This window comes from Chelonoidis abingdonii, chromosome 6 (assembly GCF_003597395.2).
Source record: "Chelonoidis abingdonii isolate Lonesome George chromosome 6, CheloAbing_2.0, whole genome shotgun sequence".
Lineage (NCBI taxonomy): Eukaryota > Metazoa > Chordata > Testudines > Testudinidae > Chelonoidis > Chelonoidis abingdonii.
The window spans coordinates 36,220,278-36,246,395 of NC_133774.1; the positions used below are offsets into that span (position 1 = coordinate 36,220,278).

General features: G+C 41.1%; 1 protein-coding gene across 2 annotated transcripts in view; it reads right to left on the reverse strand.

Annotated features, from left to right (window-relative positions):
- The window catches only part of PLPP1 (phospholipid phosphatase 1), a 136,715-nt gene that overhangs the window by 58,862 nt on the left and 51,735 nt on the right, over positions 1–26,118 (reverse strand). For both annotated transcript variants that reach the window (XM_032769029.2, XM_032769028.2), the window contains exon 3: positions 22,743–23,023. In XM_032769029.2, coding sequence (XP_032624920.1) covers positions 22,743–23,023 — 281 coding nt within the window. The remainder of the gene's footprint in view (positions 1–22,742; positions 23,024–26,118) is intronic.

Sequence of the window (26,118 nt, forward strand, 5' to 3'; positions counted from 1 at the left end):
GGGAAAAAATTGTTTGACTTTTTTCAATGTCACCCTATGTCTACTGCATGCTGCTGGTAGATGCGGTGCTGCGGCAGTAAAGAGCAGTATCCGCTCCCCTCCCCTCCCCGGTGGCAGATGGTACAATAGGACTGCTATCCGTCATCATCATCAGCCCGTGAGTGCTCCTGGCTGACCTCAGGTGAGGTCGGCTGGGGATGCCTGGGTAAAAATAGGAATTATTCCCGGTCATTCCCAGTACATGGTACAGAACGGCTAGTAACTGTCTTCATCATAGCAACTGGGGGCTGAGCTCCATCAGCCCCCTCCCTTTCATATGTAAAGAAAAGATTCTGTACTGCCTGGACTATCAGCAGCAGGATCCTGGGCTCCTCTCCCCCGCACCGCTTAATGTCCTGCCTGGACTAATAGCAGCTGGAGGCTGCCTCCCCCTCATTTCATCTCACTAACAAGTCAGTGTTTATTATTCCTGCATTCTTTATTACTTCATCACACAAATGGGGTGGGGACGGACACTGCAGCGGTAGCCCAGGATGGTTAGGGGAGCAAGGAAGCAACAGGTGCGGTTGTTGCAGGGGCACCCCCTAGAATGGCATGGAGTTCATCATTTCTGCGGGATCTGATATGGAGCAGCTGTGCTCTCTGGTTCTCTAGTACACTTGCCCCATATTCTAGGCAGGACTGACTCTACTTTTAGATACAACATAAAGGAGGAAATGACCTGGGGAGCCATTCTCATTTTTGTCTTTGCACCCCCAGCCGACCTCAGCTGGGGGCACCCATGACAGCAGCAGACAGTACAGAATGACAGATGGCAATGAGATGGTTAATTTACAATGGCACAGCAGATGGTACAGAACAACTGATAACCGTCTCTGCTATCATGCAAAGGCAAATGAATGCTGCTGTGTAGCACTGCAGCACTGCCGCTGACAGAGGCATCCAGTACACATACGGTGACAGTGACAAAAGCAAAACAGGCTCCATGGCTGCCATGCTATGGCGTCTGCCAGGGCAATCCAGGGGAAAAGTGCACGAAATGATTGTCTGCCATTGCTTTCACGGACGAAGGAATGACTGACGACGACATTTACCCAGAACCACCCGCGACAATGATTTTTGTCCCATCAGGCACTGGGATCTCAACCCAGAATTCCAAGGGGCGGAGGAGACTGCAGGAACTATGGGATAGCTACCCACAGTACAATGCTCCAGAAACAGACGCTAGCCTCGGACCATGGACGCACAGCGCCAAATTAATGTGCTTAGTGTGGCCGCGTGCACTCGACTTTATACAATCTGTTTTACAAAACCAGTTTTATGTAAAATCGGAATAATCCCGTAGTGTAGACGTACCCTAACTTCACCAACCGCATCCATAAGTTGTTTCCAAATGGTTTTCAGGGGGCCTCTGAATGCAAGTGGTAATTGTGCCGAGTTCTAATGGACTGAGAACATGTTAACTTGTTAAACAACCACAACATAAACCAGCTTTCACATTTTCCAGTAAGCCTGACTTATCTGTATTTATAAAAGGCAAAAGTGTGCTTATAAGAAGATATAGATGCCTTTCAGCAGCACTGCAACTCTTTAATCATACTAGAATATCAAACGACAAGGCTAACTGACATAAATGGCATATTGCAGTTAAAAACTATATCATATATTGAAGGTATTATAAAGCTTAGCATAGACCTACAGAGTTCCCCACTGGAGCCTGGATTACACCAAAGACAGCCTTAAACCAAAGGCCAAATGGCTGGAAGCAGCAGCATTCTTCAGGAGGCTGTTCTGAGTCTCTTAACTAAACTGTTCACAAAGTGCTGCTGGACAGTTATTTGGTCCTTAGTCTTGAAAACTAAGTCAATGGAGGCACTTATACCAGGGATGGGTCTGGCTCCAGATTTCAAAACTGCATCTTGATTTGTTATAGTTTAAGAGCTCCATGTGTTCCCATTTCCATTTGCTGCTAGTGAATCACTGTTTCAGCAAGAAAAATTAACACTCATGGGTTCATATGGCTTGGTGCCATGATCCAGCCCCTTATTAAAAATTTTCCTACCTACATTGTAAAGGGTCACTGCTACATGTCATTTCTTCCTTCCAAACTCACTCCTATCAAACATTTCATGTGTGTGTCCAAGACTAGCAACATTATCACCCACATAACAGTGATAAACAGGTTAAGTCCACAGGAAGAATCTATAGCACTGAAAGTTCCAAACCAATTAAGTTATACCTCGAATAAAAGGGGAAAGCAGAAGAGTTCTCTCTCTCCCCTCCCCTCTTTTGTATGGAGCTAATAAAAAACCCCACTGTTTTGTAAAGTAACATTTTATTGCTTTCACAACCTGTTCCTCAAGTCCTGAAGAGCCTGTGTGTGAGTGCCTTTGCCATGTCTAATGGATGAATTAAAAACTAGTTCGAGATTATTGCTTCAGACCCAGTTATCTGCAATCTACGTAAAAAGCTACAGGATTTTAGAGTGCACAGTTTAATCACTGCTCAATTTATCATCTACCCCAGAAAGTTACATAAGCACTCAAGGAAATTTTGCATTAGATTGATAAATACAGCTATTGTTTGAGACACTTCCTCAACTTTTTATTGTTAAGGACTGGGTTGTAACTTTGGAGGCAGCATATATTACCAACATGGAAACTGCAGCATGGAGACTCTGCAGATACTGATGCTTTTTATATTCCAGTTATATGAAGGATGATAAAGAAGGAAGCTGAAGAACATGGGTGGAAGGAAAAGAAATCGCCAAGTAATGGACTTCTTACAATTCCAAAAAATTTCATCAAGTTACCAAGACTGCTTAGACATGCAACATTACATAAAGCCAATTTACATGATCACAAAGCCTTCTGCTAGCATTAAGAGACAATAGCAGGAAAAGGTTGTTCTGCTCAACACTTGGGTTTGGTTTATCTAATCTCAGCCTTGCTGCTTTTTCATCATGTTTCTTAAACCTTCAATAGAGCAGAGGTGCCACTTAATCACATACCATGTTAGTGACCATTCTTTTACACATTATTAAAATCAAATAGTACTCAGGACCACAATCAAAGCAGTTATCTTGGTTGAGAGGTCTTGACTGCAACTTAGCCTCCTCAACTACCAAAGAAGTAATAACTGACTGCTGTTACACCCCCATATTGATTTCAACATTTGCAAAAAACTTTACGGTAATAGAAAGGTTACATGCTTATAAAACTGACTGATCGTGAATACATAGTTACTTGATCTGTATTTTGTGATTATGCAGATAGGTGTAGATGAATGTAGAGTCTAGACCGAGTTGCACCATGCTCCTCAGCAGGAGAGGATTTCACATTGACCCCTAAAATCTTCCAAGTTATTATACCAGGTTCAGTCAACATAGGTAGTTCATCAATAGTTTTCATTATTGATTTCAGCATCTACCTATAATTGCAGTATGCTAGGTAATTAAACCTCCCACTCAACCATCATTACAACATGTTCTCATCTTACTGGCAGTCTCAGTGTTTGTGCCAAGTGTCGTCCAAGAACTAGCATATATGTAGCAGGGCTGATCAAGTGATTTGAGTTATTTAAAAAGACAGGCTCCAAAGGAGAGAAAGTGAACTTGAAGAAAGCAAGCTTTTTTTGTTTGTTTTAAAGTTTTCCAAAAACTTTTCTGTTCATCAGGGAGTTGGCAAAACGTCCATTCTGCACCTCCTAAAATTAGATCCAAAAATCCGATGTTTATGGCAAAATTTGATAATATTTTGGCACGATAAGACAGTGCAGTGTTTCCAGCCGCAACAAGTGCCAGCTCTACAGCTTGGTTACTTTTCTCAGTTGAATGCTTCAGCTTTACCCACAGCTCTAGAATGCTTTTCAAAAAAGAGTCCACAGAGCCCTCCGCATGCACAACGACATTCTCAACTGAGCAATTACCTGTTATGCTCTGGTTAGTCTGAGCCACAGCATATTAGTTAATTTTGTTCTGTTTAAACAGAGACACTGGTCACAATTCTATACTTAAGTTTATTGGGTTTTTCCATCTAAATCAGTCATTGTTGTGTTTGATTTAGTCATGTGTGTGATCACAAACATTACAAGACTACCACATTGCTGTGCTTTCTGAAGGCATTGTTCCTACACTGCATGTCTTCTACAGTTAGAAGCTCTTTAGGAAGCTGAACTGGTCACAAATGCCATAAGTAACACAGCACTTCGTCTTCCCAGTCAGATTTGGCATGCTATTTAGTTAAACAATGCTGTAGAAACATCTCTGGAGACATTTTTGATGCATGATGCAGATAGACGCTGCCAGATTGGATAAGTAAACTATTTTGTTATGCTCGAATGATTAAGTGCAGTATGAACTCTGACAGAATTGCAAAACTAAATTTCAAAAACTAGAGTGTATTGCTACTAAGTTATTTGTTTTTTGATAAACAATATTCTACCTTTAAATCAGAGACCTATTTTCCATTCGCTGACAATTCAGAATGCCAAACTCTGCTCTGTATTAAATGAAATTCTATCCTCTCCTGGCTTCTGCATGAAACAGTTTCCAAAACAGAGAGGGGATACTGCCTCAGTAGCAAAATGTTGTATAAGATAAGATATTTGAGACAGACCATTAACACTATGCAACAGAAAAGTAATCGGATCCTATATAACCCATACACATATACATCAGGGCTAAATGTCTGTACCATTAGACACTCAAAATTCCCCCATAAACCACAATACTACTAAGTACGAGTTAAATACAACTTAAAGCGTTCAAAAAGGATTTCCAACTCAAAGGAACCTACGTAGATGGGTTCCCCGCTGTTCTTCCAGTCTAATAGCCCAAAATCAGCTTTCTGATACACTCTGATAAACTTTTATGGGTGTTGTGTGTACACATAACAGTGGGCAAACTTTGACCATGTGTTGAAACATCTACAGATATGCCAAAACAGGTTCATGACAAAAATTGAAACATTAAACTCCTGGCAAGTGTACAGCAAAGGATAATGCCTCATTTCAAACACACTCTCAAAGTCTGTCATATGTAAAATGACATTCTCTGTGGACTGCTCTACCACTTTTTTGTAAGTTGAGAATTTTGTTACTGTTCAGATACAAATATTTATGAACAAGATTACTAAAGGGGTAAAATGTATTAATATCTGATTTATTTGAACTCTTATTCCATTTTCCCACATAGCATTTATGAGTTGTGACATAAATCTGTGCATTTCTGGCATTACTATAGTGCCTGGAAGCCCATCGTGCTAGGACAATGTATAAACAGAACTAAAAGATAGTCCCTGCTTTTAATATGCAGAAATGCTGGATACTAACCCTGGAGGGAAGTTGTACACACCCAGTAGCCTTCACAACTTAGAGATAAGTATGCTCAGATGCATTTATTAATGCACTAGTTTCACACACATATACATTTCAGCTCACAAGCCTTAATACTCAGACTGAAGTTGCACAATTCTACTTAGAATTCAAACACAGAACCACCAGCGATGCACACAACCAATTCCTGGCAATCACGTGCAAGTGAACATGGAACAAGGCTCTGCAACAGGACTGGGACAAGTGGGTATCAGTAGCAAGATGTATGCTGTTTCTCAGTCCCCCTTCCAACATCTATGCCCTCCCCATTAAAGGCAGCTGTGTGTAAGCCAGGCAGTGCGAGTCAAGGGCTACAGAGTCAGAGGCAGCATCATAGAACATAAAACTGCTGCTAAGATCCAGCATTATATAGGAGTTGTAATGAAGAAGCTAAACTGTATTTTGATTTAAAAAAAAAAAAAAAAAGTTTCTTTATGTTGGAATTTCATGCTATAAAAAAGCCCACGAGTACAACCTCTGAATAGTTGTGTATTTAGGGGCCTGAAAAATTTTAGTATCCCTATGAAGAGTATAAAATTAGCAGTTTAAAAAAAGTCTTAAAGACTCTGAAAGGGTAGCCCTAATGAGGAAGAAAGTATCCAAAAAACTAAATTGTGCCCTTGAAATAATCCATGTTTGATATGGATTTTTGTGAATTAGGCTTAAATTGGGGTACCTATGCCCCAATTCAAGAGCAAAAGAAAATATGGACCCACAACAGCTTCTCCATAAAGTAATACATTTTGCACTCCCAGAGCAGACAAAGATAAATTAGCCAGTTCTAGTATTCAGAGTTGGTTCATACTCGTTCAAAGGGTTGAAACAAAAATTAGGTACCCTGCGCATCAACTATTGCATTAATTGGTAGGTGATCTGCATTTCAACTCACAGCCCTTCCCTCCATGCTCTGTTTTCAATGTATAATTAACTTAATTTTAGCTATGGCAATATGTTTAATGGATGGGTCTGTCACAAACCCAGTGCTTCCTCATGAGTGCCACATTTGGAATTTCATGATTACATCCTCCATTGGAACCAAGACATCTGGGTTCTGCACTCCCAGCTTTGCCACTAACCCAATGTGTTAAAAAAAAAAAGGGGGTGGGGCGGGAATATCAGAGGAAGTCTGTGCCTCAAGTTTTCCTCATTTGTACACTGGAAATAACCTACCTATCCCAAAGGGATAGCAAGAGTTAGTGTTTATAAAGGTACTGGGATGAAAAGCACAACGTCTCCACAAAATGTTTATGTTATAATCAGAAGCACATATATAAACTATAGCTGCATCTGCTAGTTTAATGTACCATATCAAATTTTAAGTGAAAAACAGCTTTATTGTTTGTGTACGTTTCCTTATATACTAAAATATGAGAAAAATATGCTTTGATTAGTTGAGCTTATTCATAAACTAGGTCTGCATCTTATTTTTTTAAGTTCTTCTTCCCTCTGCCCCTATTCACCCACACTTTAGTTGAGGAATTAGTTGTATGCCACTTTTCACAAGTTAAACAAATATTCAGGAGAAAGTGTTCCTGCAAGCACTTTTAATAACATTTTCCTGAATGCATTTTAAATTTTTACAAAAACTGGAACCAGGTTTATCTCTCAATGCTGATGATATCCTCTGGATATGCTAATTTCCATTGCAAGGCAGGGGGGACGACGGACATGGGGGATGACGGACGACATGGCAATTCTGACATAGCTCTGTACAGATCTCAGGTTGCTCAGATTTGGAGGGGTGAACACAAGCCCTCCAGGAAAAGGCTGGTGGACTAGAGGGAATGAGGAGCAATGCCACAAAACCAACACCTTCTACCTCAGGTCCGTTTCCACCAACCTCACTCTGATTCTTCTCTATTCAGGACAGCAGAGGGCACCATTGAGCACCAAGTGTCAATGTGAAAGAAAAATCCATCACTCCACAGAAGAATGAAGATTTATGGCTCCTCTACATAAAAAGTTGTACAATTTTAACTGTGCCAGTGTTAAAACAATAAAACCCTCTTAGTGTGGGCAAAGTTCTACAGTATAAAGGTGCTTACACCAACAGTTATTCACACACAGGAAGGGGAATAAGCTCCACCTGTTCAAAGTACCTTTATATTGCTACAGCTGAATTCATACTAGGGGCTGTGCCAGTATAATTATATTGGTATAAAAACGAATCACACCCATAACAAAAACAAAAAACCCCAAGTCATACTAGTACAAAAATTGGTGTTTAGACCAGGCTTCAGGTTTCCAGCTAAGAAACAACTGAAGAGCTGAAGTCAATGGAAATTACAAAGGAAGGCAGAAGAAAAAAAAATAAAAATTGTTTTTTGCATGCTAAAACTTTTACACAGAACAGAGGAAGTGGACCGAAAGTAATCTATTGTTTTAAAGTACTTAGCATTACTTGTTGCCAGCCTGGTAAAATGTCAGCGGCATCTGACTGCTATGGAACAGAACACTTTTTTTTTTAAAAAGGACTTCAGGATTCCTGTTATTGATAACCAGTGAAAGAGAGAGATGCATAACGGGACTGACAAGATTGAACACTAGGAGAGGATGTGCTGACCCCAATACTTTCTTGCTCCACTGATTGGCAGATAAAGAGCAAGATTAATGCCAGTGGCACAAAAGACTGTCAGTTTTAGGAAAAAAGGCACTGCAATAGCAGTCAGATGAAACAATAGAAATTAGGGAGTAATGACAAGTTACAGAACAAAGGGCTGGGAATTTACCAGGACTACATACCCTCAGAGCAGCATGATGCAGTGATCCAAGCACATGACTCAAGGCCAGGAGCTCCTGCATTTTGATGCCAACATTGAGAATAGCCACCCATTAAGGCCTTGGACAAGCCATTTATCCTCTCAGCCTTTGTTCCTCCCACATCTCTAAAATGACAGTACTCACCTTGTGGGGATGTAAGGGGATTAACTAATGAGAGCTCAGTGATTAAAAGTGTTATTAGCCCCCCACCTACCAAAGAGAAAATGTAGAAACTACCTTTGACAGCTTGAACTTAATGGCGGTTTAACTGAGAGCTCATTCTGCTTGGTCACACTGATTTGCACAGCAAGTATGTCCAGCTATTCTGTGAAAGAGTAAAACCAGCCTTTGCAATATCTCAGTTAAAATAATTAGCCTATTGACTGCTAGTTACCAATGATGATTTTATACTTTCAACTGTATCTTGAAAATTAAGGCAGAGGCGGACACCAAGACACTGCCCCTCCTTAGGGGCAGGTCTTACAAGTATTATAGGGAATGGGCACGAAGCAGAGTCTATACTCTGACTGTGGCCAGACAACCATGTTTAACTGTATTCAGACATGTTGTAGCCTCCAGCCAGACCCTGGGATGCAGTGTGGGGACTTTAGGCACACCACCTGCTTACTTTGAATCTGAAGCAAGCTACTACATAGGCTTGGCTAAACTGGGGCAACTAACTATGTAGTAGCTTCTACACACATCATCACCACACTCTGCTGCCAGGATATGGGCATAGCTAGGGGTAAGACAATTTGACTAGGACTTCCCCATGCCCATATGATACCTTACGGCTGTCTAGGTTCCTTGGAGCCCTTGACAGGTAGCTTAAGCTACACTATGCCTACACTGGAATTGCTACAGCAGCACAGTGTCAGCGCTGAAGCTGAACTGCTGTAGCGCTTCTATGTAGACACTTACTACAGCAACAGGGGGAGTTCTCCCATCGCAGTAGTTAATCCCTCTTCCTGAGAGGTGGTAGCTAGGTCAATGGATGAATTATTCCATGGACTTAAGGCTGTCTACCCCAAGTGTTAGGTCGTCATAACTATGTAACTCATGGGTATAGATTTTCGTACCCCAAGTGACGCTGCTGGGTCAACTTAACTTTTTAGTGTAGAGCTGGCACGAGAGTAGCCTCTGGGATGCTCTAGGTTGCACCAGGGGACCAACCTGACCTCCACCACCACTCCTGCACTATGCTCTCCATAGCTGAGGATCTTTGGCCCAGGAGCTCAAAAGGTATTTAGACAGATAATGTCCCATTGAAATCAATGGGACATTAGGCACCTAAATGCCTCGGAGGATCTGGGTGCTAGTGTCTACCTAGAAAGCTGGAGCATGGATTAGTCTAGTATGGCCTATCTCTCTCCACGCTGCCTAGCTTCATATTAAGACCCAATCTGATCACAAGACCAGAGCATTTAAACTGTTCTTAAGCACATTCATTAGACACTTGTCAAGTCCCCATATACACCCTGTTTATGATACATAGCATAAAGAAAGTATCAAATCAATATAATAGCTAAAAGTCAAAGGAAGGATTCGGAGCAATTTCACCGAAGAGGAAGGAACATGGGAGTTTGAATACATTTGAGATTTGCCTGCAGTGAATGGCCAGGAAAATTATTGAGGAGATGTATGTAAAAAGGCACTAGCATGGTCAGATGGTCCAGCTGTTTCAACAGTGCAGATAATAAATGCTAACATTTTCCTTGAACATTTGAAACAGAACAGCAGAGTCAACTGTATTAAAATGAAGTGCACCACCATCATTGTTTATAGGACTGGGAAAAAGATAGCCAACTCCTAGATAATCTTGGGAGGAAAAAAAAAAAATCACTTCTTGTACCCAAAATTTACAATTATGGGCTGCTTGGCTTGGAAGAGGAAGACTCACTGAGCCCCAATTTTTGTGGTTTCACAATCACATTTGCCTTGTGTGTGTGTGTGGTTTAAAAGGTTCACCTCCTCTTTCCCCTCCTTAGTATGGGAAAAGGCCACAAACAGAAGAGCAAATTGACTGTGCAGCCATAACAGGCAACAGAGAAATGGATTAAGTAAAATTAAGAATTCCTGTAAATTTTTAATTATAGTATCATAGGAATCACCTGCACTAAGCATTCAGAGAAAAGTTTAAGTTACTGTTCCTTTAAATTCAAAGTGAGTCTGTTCAGGACAGATTAAGTAATGATGCTGCGCACTTTTATAGAATAAACACTTGCGATTCTTAGAAATGGGAACAGAACATTTAATAATGGCAGTCTCAGTATACCTGACCTTTAAATAAAAAAAACAACACACACTTTAATGTAATGTTTGCAATGCCAAGTTTATAATACATAATATAAAATTGGCAGCACAAGTCCTATATTAAATTCTATAAATGTTATAACCTGCATACAGTACATGCTATAGAGTTACAGTGTAGTTTTAACTTCTAATGCTCTTTTCAGCTGAAAATAAAGCTTCCTCCAACAAACCTAGATGCACATTATGCTTCTCTACATTCTTAAAGAGGGCTTTCAGAACTCCTAGGTGAATACCATCTGGTCCCCACCACATATTGCAACAGCCACTCTTGCCTACCTGAAAAGCAACACATTGAGACTTTGGACAAGTCATTCACCTCTCTGTCCCTCAGTTTTCCCCATTTGTAAAACTGAGATGGTGATGCTAACCCTTGATAGAAAGCACTCAGATTCACTGATGGAAAGTGCTCTGTAAGAACTGAGAGTTAACACTAAAACTGCAACTGAGCACCATTTGAGTGGATTAGTTTTAGTGACTATGAATTAAGACTGACAATCTGCAAATGGGATCCTAAAGATTGCTTCTGTATATGAAACGTGGTATCCTGCAATAGATTCCCCCAACAGGGATGCAGTCAATTTGCATAATATTGCTTCTTTGCATACTAATCCCATCCCATTGCAAAAATCTATGATCCATTACCAAGGTTCAGTCTGCCTCAATCTGTGCTCATCCATGTAGACGGTGTTTGTTACAAGCTGAATTCACTCCTTAACTGAAGGTTTCTTTTGGTTCTAATGCATTATCTTTAACTAGGACAGTCAAAATAAGCAAAACACCATCTCAAAACAAACAGTCTCTATATCAAGAGAATTACAATTACAACATTTTTGTATACAGAACAACCACCAAAAGACAAAATTTCCTCGCTCTAGATTGGTTTACAAAAAGGTGGCTTTTCTATCTAAGAAAATGACTGCAGTTTGCTTCCAAGTTTCTCCTTATTTTACTCAGAGGTATGTAGTTTCCTTTCTTTTGCTAAAATGAAGTTGGTTTAAAATTAGTTGCATATTTTTATAAATAGTTTTCTAGTAAGTGTTGAGATGAGAAAGTTCAAGTAGCAACAAGGCTTTTCAGAAGATTTTTTTTTTTAAATTAAAATGGCTACAAAACATTATCAAGGTAATTTTGAATTCTGAACTGGAAGATTGGTCTGAAATCAGCAAGATGAAATTCAGTAAAGACAAGTGAAAAGCATTACACTTGGGAAGGAAAAAAAAACCCACAAACACAAAATGGGGAATAACTGATTAGGCACTAGTATTGCAGAAAAGGATCTGCGTGTTGCAGTAGATCACAAATTGAGCATGAGCCACCAACGTGGTACAACTGTGAAAAGGGCTAATATTCTGGGATGTAATAACAAAAAAGTGTCATACGTAAGACACAGGAAGTAATTGGGCCTCTCTACTCATCACTGGTAAAATCTCAGAGTTTTGGGTACCACCCTAAAGAAAGATGTGGACAAGCTGTAGAAAGTCCAGAGGAGAGCAACAAAAATTATTAGAGATAGAAAACCTGACCTATGAGGAAAGGTTAAAAAAATTGGCATATTTAATCTTGAGAAAAGATGGCTGAGTTAAGGGCTATTATAAAGAGGACAGTGATTATTTGTTCTCCATGTCCACTGAAGGTAGGACAAGATGCAATGGGCTTAATCTTCAGTAAGAGATTTAAGTTAAATATTCAAGGGGCTGGGGGAGACACACGTAACTATAATAGTTCACTCTGGAATAACTTACTAAGGGAGGTTGTAGAACCCCCATCATGAGGAATCTTTACTAAGAACTGGTTAGGCAAAACACCTGTTAGGGTTCATTTAGGTATGCCTGGTCCTGCCTCAGTACCAAGGGGCAGAGAGGGGGAAGGGAAGGGGGACTGACTATACGACTTCTCAAGGGTCCTTCCAGTCCTTCATTTCTACAATAATTCAGTTTAAAAAACCTAAACTCCCATCTCTAAACCCCCCCAAAATAAGTCAAAGTGGCCTAGGGGGCCTCGCACAGCTTTACCAGAGTGATTGATGAACTTTTGCACGTAGCTTTCTGAAATACCAAAAATCTGTCTAAAGAGGGTCCTGTAGTAAGTTCCTGCAAACAAAGGAATGCAGTGAATGAAAAGGGTAAAAGTCCTATCAAGCGCGCAGGCAGGGTATTTTCATAAGTATCGAAGGGAAGTAAGAGCACAAGTTCCATTGGGGAGGCGGGTAAGAATAATCAAATGGGACTTGCGCTCCTAAGTCTTGTAAGCACTTTTGAAAATCCCACCCAGTGTTGGTAAACCTGTGCAAAGTCCCTCAGTCTCTAGCTTTCCAGTGCCCTATTTGGTATTAGCATTGACAGCACAAATGCACTGAAGAAGTTGTCAGGAGGAGGCTGGAGATTTTGGCAGCTGGATCGGGGACAGCTGGATCCTTCAGTAAGCTACCGTGCATCTGAGGCCATTTTGGGGTAAACACATTAGACAGATATTTCTGCTCAAGTCATTAGGAGTGGAATGGCTGCATGTTGACATTAAGTTGTCATCTTTCGTTTTAGGAGCCAAAAACGCCTTACAAAGCTGAATAGAGTGGCTCACACCTCTCAGTGCTATCATTTTAGGTTGGCTGCAGATTCCAGACAACATTGCTGCATGGCTTTATGTTCAGTTTGTTTGAATACTCCCTCACATACCATAAAGGCTAGAAACTATGTATTTCTTTTAAAATGACAGTTTAGATTCCGGAGCACAATTCGACAGTAAGAGGAAGATTTTGTGGCAACATCCCTGTCCTCTAAGCAGTGCCATAACAAGGGCGAGGCTAGTGAGGCACTTGCCTCGGGCACACAAAGCTGAGGGGCGCAGAAAAAGACAAATGAAGTTTTTTAATTCTTATTTTATGAAAAATGATAAGCACATAATATGTACATTGTGTCATGACAAATGTACAACATAAATGGAAAATAAATAGAATACACCCTATAGTAATTATAAAGTATTGGTTCTCAAACTGGCGGCTGCAACCCAGTTATGTTGTACATTTGCAAGCCCTGACTGCGACGCATGGCTGCAAGCCCCAACCTGTGTGGAGCTGCGGGACCACAAGCCCCACCCCCTGCAGGGGGCTACGAGCCTCCAACCCCAACAAGGACATGCAGCTGCCAGCCCGTGTGCCAGGCTGCGAGCCCCAACCTCTGACCCAGGCTGCAAGCCCCAACCCTGGGCTGCGAGCCACAACCCCCGTCCCCTGCACCGGGCTGCAAGCCCCAACCCTCAGCCCCTGTGCGCAGCTGCAAGCCCCCAATCCAGACTCCTGCACGTGGCTGCGAGCCCCGACCCCAACCCCCACAATTTATGATGCAAACCTTATATGCATTAGTTGATTTTGTACGCAGATCTTAAGGATTAAAATAAATAGAATGTTTATCATTATTATTCTTGTTATTTAAAAAAATGTAAACAAAGTAACTACTATGAAGTTATATGGAGGGGGAGAAGGCACAATTTTATATTCTTGCCTCGGGCGCAAAAATAGCTAGTTACAGCTCTGCCTCTAAGTCACACAATATAAGGATCCCTGCTATAAAATGGATGGACTGACTAGGCTGCCACTTAAATTTTTTTTGAGGCCTATATGGGATGGGATTAAGCTACATTCAAGAACTCCTTGAGCCGTGTCTTAGTGGTCACCTGAGTACGGATCCTCACCCACCTTTTAATAATCTCCGTCATGTCTTGTCAAACAGCAGCAGTCTCCTCAGCTGCAATATGCACTGCCAGCCACTTCTCTCCACTTTTAAACATTTTTGGAAAAGATCAGCAGTTGCTTATTTGTTACCATGTCCTCCAAATCCTTTTCACCTTTTTATATTTGCATTGGCCAAGTTTCTAAACCCGTACTTATTTTCCCTTATGTTATCCCTTTACACTGCTTCCTCAGCAGGAAGGGCAATGAGGTCCTTTATATTATAAAGTTACATTATTTCAGGCCCACTAGCTTTGACTGGATGCATTTAGAAACAGGCAGGCAGTGTGAAATTTGCACAGTCCTATAACAGCCTTGTGGCAGATTCACAAATGCAGGGTGCCCACACTCCAAGAAGAATCCAGCCCTACAAATACTTCTGCTGGCTATGGGGTCTTTTTGATGGCAGAGACGCTCCTACAATAGCCCTCACTTTTCTGCCAGTATCAATAAAGAGACCAGGGGCAATCCCAGCCCACACAACTGATCCCTGGCCAGGATTTCATCTGCATTTAAAGCAGTTCAGTTTACACTAGTGCCTATAATATGCATCTAAGGACCAGCAGTGAACGTGGCAGCCCCAAGATCAGGAGTGGGAGGGAGTGGGGAGCACAAACGTGAGATTTACAGCAACCTTGTACCTCACCAGTGCTCCTTAACCAAAGCAGAGAACAAGGCCTTATGTATTTTTTGAAGATTGAGACCATTAAATCACTCATCATAAATATGGAAAAGAAATAGCAGCTGGGAATCCAAGACAGGGCTGAGCAGAACCTGGCAAGACACCATGGATAAAATCCTGACCCAACCTGAGTTCCATGGGAATTTGGCTGCTGATTTTGAGGTTGCACAGAGCAGAACGTATGCCATAAATGATCATTCCATTATGATGGTTTCACTCTAGTGAAACAATCAACATTTTACACCAAAACAAGTAAATGACTAAGAAAATTACAGTCCAAAGAAGAGCTTCCACCCTTATTTCCTTATTCTTGTCAGTACAGTATATACACACACACACAAGCATGAAAACAATGGTGTGCATAGGCACACATGTATAATTTGTGTATGTTGTGAAAAGTTTGCATATTAGACACTTTTCAGTCTTTCTGCCCTGCCACCCCTACCAACATGATACAGTTCTGTGGCGATCTGGAAGCCTACTTTCGCCGTCTACGACTCAAAGAATACTTCCAGGACAACACTGAACAGTGCACTGATACACAGGTACCCTCCCACCAACAGCACAAGAAGAAGAACTCCACATGGACTCTCCTGAGGTCGAAATGACAGTCTGGACTATACATTGAATGCTTCGCCGACGTGCACAGGCAGAATCGTGGGAAACAACACCGCTGCCTCATAACCTAAGTCGTGCAGAACGCAATGCATCACAGCCTCAGAAACCACCCTGATTATCATGAAAGAGGCTATAAAGGAGGTGCTGTTGTCATCATGAACAGGTCTGACTACCAAAAGGAGGCCGCACAACTCTCCAATACAAATGCTACAGGCCACTTCCTCAGATCCCACGAGGAATACACTAAGGAATGCACCGTCTACTCAGGACATCCCTACACTAATACCGGAACAAATCAGCATACCCTTAGAGCACGACCAGGTTATTCTATTATACCAAGATCCACAAACCCGGAAATCCTGGACGCCCATTCATCTCGGGCATTGGCACTCTCACTGAAGGACTGTCTGGATAGTGGACCCTTACTCAGACGCTCCCACCAGCACTCCCAGCTATCTTCCGTGACACCACTGATTCCTGAGGAAACTACAATGCATTGGTCAACCTCCCAAAAACACCATCCTAGCACCATGGATGTAGAGCTCTTACAACTACATCCCACACACGATGGAATACTAGCTGTCAGGAACGATATCCCTGATGATGCCAGCACAATGTGTGTGAGCTCTGTGCCTTTATACTCACACAACTATTTCAAGTTTGATGACAATATATATCTCCAGATCATGGCACTGCTATGGGCACCTGCATGGCCCACAATACGCAAATTTTATGGCTGACCTGGACAACGCATCCTCAGCTCTCGTTCCACTCACGCCTCTTCACTATGTGCTACATTGATGACATCTTCATCATCTGGACCCATGGAAGGAAACTCTAGAAAAATTCCACCCGATTTCAACAACTTCCACCCCACCATCAACCTCAGCCTGGACAATCTACACAGGAGGTCCACTTTCTAGCACCACAGTGCAAAATAAGTATGGCACATTACACCACCTATATCGAAAACCTACGAACACTATGCCTACCTCATCCAGCTTCCATCCCGGACACATCACACGATCATTGTCTACAGCAAGCACTGAGGTACAACCGTATCTGCTTAACCCTCAGACAGAGACCAAACCTACAATCCACCAAGCATTCTCAAAACTCAATACCCGCACGAGGAAATTAGGAAACAGATCAAAGAGCAGATGTGGACCAGAAGCTCCTACTGCAAGACAAACCCAAGAAAGAAACCAACAGGACCCACTGGCCATCACATACAGCCCCCACTTAACCCTCCAAGCCATCATCAGGGATCTACAACCCATCCTGGACAATGATCCCACGCTTCACAGGTTTCGGTGGCAGGCTAATCCTTGCCCACAGACAACCTGCCAACTGAAAGTATCTCACCAGCACTGCACACCGTACCTTAGTAACTCTACCTCAGGACCAATCCATGAACAAACCTCGATGCCAACTCTGCCCACATATCTACACCAGGCACCATCACAGGACTAAAGATCACACACATACATGGTTCATTCACCTGCACGTCCACCAATGTAATCGCCATCAATGCCAGCAATGCCCCTCTGCTATGTACATCAGCCAAAATGGACAGTCATACGGAAAGGATTAATGGACACAAATTCAGGATATCAGGAATGGCAATTACAAAAACCTTAGGAGACACTCAACTCCCGTGGCCACACTATAGAGACTTAAGGTGCCATCCTCAGCAAAAAAAACTTCAGGACCAGATTCAAGGAAAACTGTTGAGCTCAGTTCATCTGCAAATTTGGACACCATCACTCGTGACTAAACAAAACATGTGGATGGCTGCCAGTTACAGAACCAGTTTCTCCTTCCTTGTTTCACACCTCAAATCTAGAACAGGCGCCCTTCTCCCTGATTGAACTACAACTCGTTATCTCTAGCTTGCTTGCTAGCTATATTACCTACCCTGGAAATTCTTACCTACGTTGACAAAGTGGTATCACCGCAACAGAAGTCACGCTCAAATGTTCGTTAGTCTTAAGTGCACGGGATTCTCTAGCTCTTTTCAGTCACAGACTTTTTTTTTGTAAACAGCATATTTGTAACTGAAAAGGGACAAGTACAACATTGTTTTATACTGTTCCATTTATTGAACTTGCTACGATGTAAATCTAAAAAAAGGTCCGATTAGCGTTTTTTTTTTTTTTTTTTTAAAAGGAGTATAGAACTCAGTTTTCTATGCAAGAGAAACAATAGTTTTAAATATGCTAAAAATACACACATACTTTGTAAAGATTCCATCGGGTAAGCCTGTATTATTATATTTGTATACTGTATTAGCTTCCTGGGAAGGTTTGCATTCAAATAGAGTTTTAGAACAAACAGATGTTTAAGCCAAAAAGGAGCTGTGGGACTCCATGTGGTTTTAAAGACTTTTAAACTTTTAACTCTAGACACCTGTAAGCATGGACAAGATTTCAACATGCAGTTACATCTTTTTTTCAGTCCTGGAAATGCAATGTCAGTGAAAGGACATTCAGTCTACAGAGATTATTCTTTCCTCTTCTCCCCTCAAAGAGAAATTATATATTTCACAATACTTCTAACACCACTGGGCCCTTACGCCTAATAAAATATGACAAGAGTTTGAAAAATAGAATAAAATAATAGCAGTTTTGGAAAACTTCCCATAGCTATGCTATCTTTAAAACTATACTTAACAATGAGCACTGTTAGATCAATAGTATGAGCTATCAAGGCAGATGCAATAGGTAGTATCCAAGTCCTATATTTAATGTCCTCAAACAGCTAGCGGTCCAAAAGATAAATATCTTGGATTCTGATATTATGTATATTCATGACAGTCACTAAGACTTACTACCTGGAATAGTGAATGGATTACATGGTTAAACTTTTAACTCTATTTGCCATGACCTTTCAACAAGCTAGTTAAAATACTTGAAATGGAAAATGCTTAGGAGTGTCTCACTAAGTATAGAGGTCAGGTGTATTTCATAGCCGGAGTATATTTTGGACTCAATAAGAGTACAGATTTTTCAGTTCAGCTGTCTGAAGTATCTGGCTTTGCGCGCACCAAGGCTTTCAGGTCCCACCCATACCACGACCACAAACTTCACAAGCACAGACAGCCCCAAGACTTGGTATTTCAGTCACTCACTTAGCTAGATCGTACAGTGGCAAATTTCTACAGAGCCTAGGTTAATTTGCATGGCTATGTTTGTGTGTCTAATCACCACAGAGGTGGGTGCAAGTAGGGCTTTTATAACCACAGTCTGCTTCCTAAAGTCTTAGGCCTGGTCTACACTTGTGTAGACACAAGTAGGTCAATGGAAGAATTCTTCTGTCAATCTTGCTACCATTGCTCGAGAGGTGGATTAACCACATGGATGAAAGTATCTTCACTATGCTGTTACAATGGCGCACCTGCAGCACCATGCTGAGCTGTGGTAGTGTAGACATATGCTTTAGTGACTTGTTAGGATCTGATTTTTAAGGTTATTGGCCCCCACAAAAACCTATACCTAGATCCATGACTGACCATTTGTACATGAACTGCAACAACACTGGAGCACATATGCCTGCAGGACATCAGTTCCATTGCTTAAAATGGAGAGTTTATAAATTCATTAAAAACTATGTAGGAAGCAGACTGCAGTTTTAGAATTAAGTAATTCAGTAGCAACCGTGATTCAACAATGGGAGCCCAAACCTGCCTGCTCTCCTATGCCACTGGCATACACAAGAAGGTGTATGGGCAAACGTATAGTTGACTTAAGATTTGGCCTTATATCTCATAATGCAGTATCAGGGTGAGGCTAAGTAGGGTTCCTAGGATCTGGATTAATGGAGAAAATACCTGCAGTAACACTGATATCTTGTACTGGATGGGAAAAACCCAAACACACATACACACACTTCTGAAAGTAGCTTTTAAACGTTCATAATGACACGGCTCCTGAGAAAGTGGGGATGAAACGATGACATAAGCCAAGATTCCTGAATGCTAGTCATAGGCTACAAATATTTCAAGATCAAAATCTTTAGTGTGGAAAAATAAAATCTGTTAAGTATCTAATCTATTTTAAGTACTTTTACAGCCCTCAGTACCATAGTATCGGAGCTCTTCAAACCTTTAATGTATTTATCCTCACAATACTCCTATGAGGTAAGAAAGTGCTATTTCCCCCTCCCCCATCTGTAAAATGGGGATAACGAGGCACAGACACGCCAAGTTCACAGAGGAAATGAAATCCATGGCAGAACAGAGACTTGAATCCAGGTTTCCTAAATCCTAGGCTAGAGCCATAACCACTAGACCATCCACCCAACTCCAAGACACACAGAATCCAGATTATATGGGCTTTTACACGCTACAGTCAACTCAGCTAATTCTGCATCTCCCACTCCCCTCCCCCATGAAGATGTCAATCTAAGACAGTTTGAGAAGAGTTAGAGGAGAAACAAACCTCCCCACTTAAGTGAGATTTCTCAAAGGAGAGGCCAGTTCAGCCACTCTCTGAGCAAACCCCACTGAAGTAGCCAACGGAGTAATACCAAAGCTGCATTTAGATCCTGGTCTGTGCTGAATGTAACTAAACTCTTAGTACATTCTCCTTCAACAGGCAGAGTCTGTGCAGCTGCCCCTTGCCCCCTTCTACCTGGAAAGACACCAGAGTTCTAAGTCTAAGTTTCAAACATAACCCATCTGTTTTTCTGTATAGATGTATAATACCAAAAGTAAGTGTCCTGTGTAACAAAACTTATTTTGAGCAACCGTGGTCAAATGTTACAACTATAGACAAAAATAGCTCAAGTCGCAGAAGGTCATATGAAGGGCAAAACTGGGTCTAGAGAAAGAGTGAGCTTGCAGAGCCTACACATTACATATATATCACTTACCTTCCCTTGCTTGATATGAACTTGAGACTTCTGGCTGTTGCAATTTTTTAGTTTTGTATTTAACTAAAGCAAAGCTGACAAGATACCATACTGCCAAGATCTTGCTTCTGCTCCTATTTAACCTCAAGACACTTCTGTTCCTCCATTTTACTGTCCTCTGTAACAAAGTTAAATACAAATACACACACTCAAACTACCCTTGGGCAGAAAATTAAAGAAAAAGGTAATTCCTTTTAAATTATTCCTGCTTTTTAAGCTACTTCTACTGTAAGTCAGAGTTCTTTGGAAAAGTTGCTTAGTCAGTGTTCCTGGGAAAGAAGCCACTGCCTTATGAAAAGTTTCATAGACAACAATTTTCATGACAATGGGATTTTGGTGTCTTTTCCCTGCTTGAAGTAGGCAGTCATGGAGGAAGTACCTGATGATTTTTAACAAAAAACAAAAAAAATAACCCTTGCCCCCTCCCCCACAAAAAAAAAAAAAACCACTCGACACACACTAAAATAGACCACCTACCTTTCCAGAAGGAGATATTGGGGTGATCGTTTAAGAATGGGTATTCTGACTAAACACAGCTACCCACAAGTGAGAAGCCTGTCCAAGAATTATGGTCTGAATTAACTCAAGTTAACTGAACAAAGATTGTCTTTGGCCACAATATATTCAATCAAAAAAAAAAAAAAAAAAAGCAGCCCTGAATATACAGCAAAAAAGTCACCTACTCTACAACTCACTCAACAGAGTAAGCTGTGGTTTACCTATGGAGTATGTATTTAATGAAGTGCTGTCCATACTATTATAAATTTTGTTTGTAATAGACAATTTTCCAAGTCAGGGACCAAGTACTATTGTCTAATGTAGGTGTTTACAGCTTCCAGGTACTTTAATGGATGTTGTGCATGTGTCAAAGGGCAGAACCTGGTCCCAAATGTATTCAAGTCACTATACTTCTCCCTGGTTATAAGGGGACCCTATGGGTATTATAAGAGCTCTGAAGGGGACTGAGATTTTGAAAAAGTGGAATGCAGAAGTGGAATGATGGAACTAAAGAGATGTAGAAGTTCTTTAATCTCAAGAAATTCTCCCTATTAAAAAAACTTTCCAGTTTTTTTGTTTTTTAAAAAAGGGAAGTCAGTTGGTGAAGTTCCCTAACTGCAAGCACTCCAGGTATATAGAACAAAAAGAACTTACTGGGAGTTCGAGCCATTTTAATACCAGGATTGAAGTATTTTTCAGAATAAAACTAAATCTAAAATTTCAACACTTAACATAATTGGCTGTTTGAGGACATTCGTCAGACAGATATCGGATTACAGGACATTGGCAGAAGGGGGAACAAGTACGGGTCACTTCTGAAGCATGTCACAGCACATCTGTTTCTATTAATTTGCTTCCATTTTCACCTCTTAGTTTCAATGGATATTAAATGTTTGTTAAAAATTAGTTATTTGGGCTTTTAATGGACAAAACGCACAACACTATCCTCTTGTCTGTTATACATTTTATACAGATACATCTGTTTTTGATTAACTTATTCTTCTATTTTAAATATGAATAAATTATTCTCCCTTCCTCAAACTCACCCCAGAAAAGCCTGGGAAGGCAGCTTTCAGACTTATTCATTCAGAAAGAATATACAGTGGTTTTCTTTCCAAATGGATCTTATTTGACTGCCCCCAAAACTACCAATTTAAAGGGCTCGTACACATCTCTGGTCACCCAAAATTGATGAAGGAAACAACTGAAAAAAAAACAGCATTTTGTGTAAAAGCTGAAGTCCTGTTCCTATAGCAGGGGTCAGCAACCTATGGCACATGTGCCAAAGGCGGCACGCAAGCTGATTTTACAGTGGCACACTGCTGCCAGCCTGGGGTCCCAGCCGACGACCCCGCTCAGCTCGCTGCCGGCCTGGATGCACAGAACCCCAGGCCAGCACCGGGCTGAATGGTGCCAGCAGCCAGGACCCGGCTGGCAGGGGCTGGCAGACGGAACCCCAGACCGGCAGTAGGTCCTGCCCCTACTCAGCCCACTGCCAGTCTGGGGTTCCATCCGTGGCCCCTGTAAATGTAAAAATGTATTACTGGCATGCGAAACCTTAAATTACAGCGAATAAATGAAGACTTGGCACACCACTTCCGAAAGGTTGTGACTCCTGTCCTATAGCTTATAAAGGATAAATTTGTGGGTTTAGGGGAATGAGGAGGAGAGATAAAAGAAGATAGTCTAGTGCCTGAGCATGTGCTTTGAGGTTCACTGTATGTCTATTAGATCACTAAATCCATTCCAATGGACTCCTGGAGCATGTAGTAAGAGAAATCAACCCATCAAACCACTATTGACTCCAGGGATTTACAATACAAGATAAAATCCTTGAAGACCAAAGTACATTAGGTTACTCACCTTCCCTCATTAACTTGTACTTTGTCGCCTTGACATGGGAAGTTTTCAATGTAACCTAGACTGCAGTTGACTCGTGTCCAATCTGGTTGGCATATAGCCAGGAAGTGGGGCCGCAGTCTACCTATGGAGTACTTGGCAATGTCCGTCAGGGACTGGCTAGCCGCCGCACCAAAAATGAAGGTCCCAATGGCTTTGTAAATAGTGGCTATGTAGTTATTTCTGACAAATGAATTCGAGTGCAAACGGTTATAATAGACAGACAGGCCTTCTCCTACGATTATCTGAAAAACAGAGATAAAGACAAGTTAAATAGAGAAACACACCTATGTCTCCTTAGAGGAAAAAAACAAAACAAAAAACACCACACAAATAAACAATCAACAGTTGTTGTAAATCTCATCAATATTTGTGTAATTTCCTGTTTTAAATCTTGAACAATTGTTAAGCTGGGGGAAGCAACAAAGATTTTCTAGGAGTCACTCAGAAGTATAAATTCCAATGGCTGAGCCAACGTAATTTTAAACAGCTTTAAATATAAACAGGATAGTTTGTTCTCATTCTCTGCCTTATATTCAGTTGTAATGGTGATGGTTTTAATAGAAACACCGGAAACTTGAGTCTTTTTCCTCAGAGAAGAGAAAAAAAAACCCCACCTTTCCCACACTACTTCACACTCAAGTTGATGAGGAGCCCCTTCCCAAGAGACATTTAATTCTAAGTAAACTTTCCGTTCATTCTTAGCCTTTTTCTGAATAGAATTTATTAGCTGTGCCAGAAGCATGGTTTTCAGAAGTAACAACCTTAACTGAAAAGGCTGAATCTGAATACTGGTGCCAGAGGTGCTAAAGGCCAGTTCTGTAAAATGGGAACCTCCTATTCCTCAGTTAAATATAATCTTTAAAGACAGGTTTCCTCTAGGAAGCTAAGTTTTAATAAAAATATTGAGGAGAATGCTTCATGCATCTGATTTGTTTCTATTTTTGGCATCAGAGTGGTAGAACAAAGTATTCTCTTGTGTTCATAAAACCAAGAGGTTTTCAGTGTTTTCTCCCTTCACTTCAGTCTCTTGTGGGAAATGGGTAAAAAGTAGTTTTGTTATAAATACAAAACTACTTAATCCAATGTCATTATATACACAAGTACAGGTGAGAAAGAAGCAGAAATGTTGGATTTGAATCAGTCAACCTAGTGAAAAAAAAATCCGATGAACAAAAGAGACCCATCCCACTAAGGCAACTAACACATGGAAAAGCTGTTTAGAAATGACTGAAAATAGTTTGAATTATGCTAATTAACAAAACACACTATTGTTCTACTTCTGAAGACATACTTTTAAGGATTAAGAAAAGCAGGGCTTGATTCTCTACTGCTTTGCACTTTGTCTAGTTGTTTAGACCTGTGCAAAATAACTGTAAAATGTTGCCACTCTGATTTACACTTACTTTTTACAGATGTAAGTAGCTACAAAGTGTAAGGCAATGGATCAACCATATGTATAGGACTGACAATTTTTACACTCAGCATCAGAGCAAGATGTAAGTTAGGCTTTGTCAACACGGAATCTGAACGACAAAACTTTTGTTCTTCCAGGGTGTGAAACCCCACTCTCCTACCCCCCATACAATAAAAATTTTGCTAACAAAAAGCGCTAGTGTGAACAGTGTTTTGTCAGCAGGAGAGCTCTCTCCTGCCGACAAACAGTGGCTACACTACACACCTTTTAGCAGTGCGGCTGTAGCGGCACAGCTGTAGCTGCACAGTTGTGTCACTAAAAGATGCGTAGTGTAGACATACACTTAGTGAACTCATTGAATGTGAAACGTTACTTTTAGCACAACAAAAAGGTTAGCAATCTCTTTCCTACTATCTATCCCATAAGACAGGTGCTATCCACTTCTGTGGAACAAGACAGTCAACAGCTTCAGGGATAGATGGGTGGGGAAGAAGGAGTCTGTATCAATTTTGCTGCAGAGCATACAGTCACATGCCACCCTCACCCACACAACCAAATCAAAAAACTGAGACCCCTGGGTGGAAGATATTCAGTAAGGTGCAAGTGGACTTAGTCTTGTGGCTCACAGAACTCTACCCGTAATTTTAAAAATTCTTTATAAACAGGTTGTTCAGTTGCAAGACTGTTCCTGTGTGTAAAAGGTATTAAGCCATACCTGTTTCTTCCCTCACATTTTACCATCTGTGAATTGTAGCCCCAATATTTCAGAAGCCAATTACATTACTATTGTAGTAGTATCACCCTTTAAAAGAAAATATATTTCAAGTTGCTATAATACAAGTAAACCATTATTGCAATTCCCAGACTGGATGTCTTGCTGCCTAGCTGTCCTGGGCCGGAAATGCTAAGCATTTCCCTAAACAGGCCCCACTTCAGCAATGTACTTAAGCAAGTGTCTAACTTCAGAAAACGGGACTACTCCTATGCTAGAAGTCAGACACATACTTGAGAACCCGACTGATTCTGGGACCCAGTAAAGAAAGGCCCAGTAGTGCTGTTTAGGGGACTGATCCAAATGACCACTGAAGTCAATTGGGAACCTTTCCATTGACTCAAATGAGTGCTGGATCAGACCCTCAGAGATCCCATCTTCATCTGGAAGGATGTTGACTGACTGGGGCCTGTGTGTGAAAGTATGTGAGCATGGGGCACAGAGGGACCATAGGGAAGAGGGAGCAAAGCACAGGGTGTATTACATACAAGCACACAAAGGCACTCCAGTTATAGGTTTACAACCCCCTTTCGTTTAAGTTAGGATCACACACACACACACACACTCTGAAGACTTTAATATTAAAGATGAAGGTTGTATTTAATGAAATCTGTATTCATTTTGCTTTGTGCTGGCAGCTCAAATTTTGTTCCCTGTACCACTAAAAGACATTAAAATCAAAGGGGTTACTTCAATTTACACCAGCAAAACAGAGGTCGGGGTTTTGAAAGCTCATAGTGAAAAGTTTCTCCTCACACAGCCAACAAGTTGCATATGAAAAAAAAAAATTAAATTACAATTAGCAGTTCTTGAACAGCCAGTGGCACTGGCTTCCAAGAAGTGACTATCTGTGAAAGCAAGTAAAGATTATCTTATTGTGGACACTGGCTACGATTCTGATCTCATCCTGCTGAGAACTAGAACCTCACTAAAGTCAATGGGACTACATCAGTGTAAAGAGAAATCAGAACAGGGCCCTGGACCCACTTTCCTCCTTTAGCAAATGGTATACACAGCCTGAGGAGAAATGAACAGAACCAGAAAAAAAAACCAAGACACCATACTTTGTTTTTAACATTAGTGCTTCCTCCTGCTAAGCCTGCTTTAAAAAAAAAAAAAAATATGGTGGGAAGTCTTAAGATGGCTGCTGA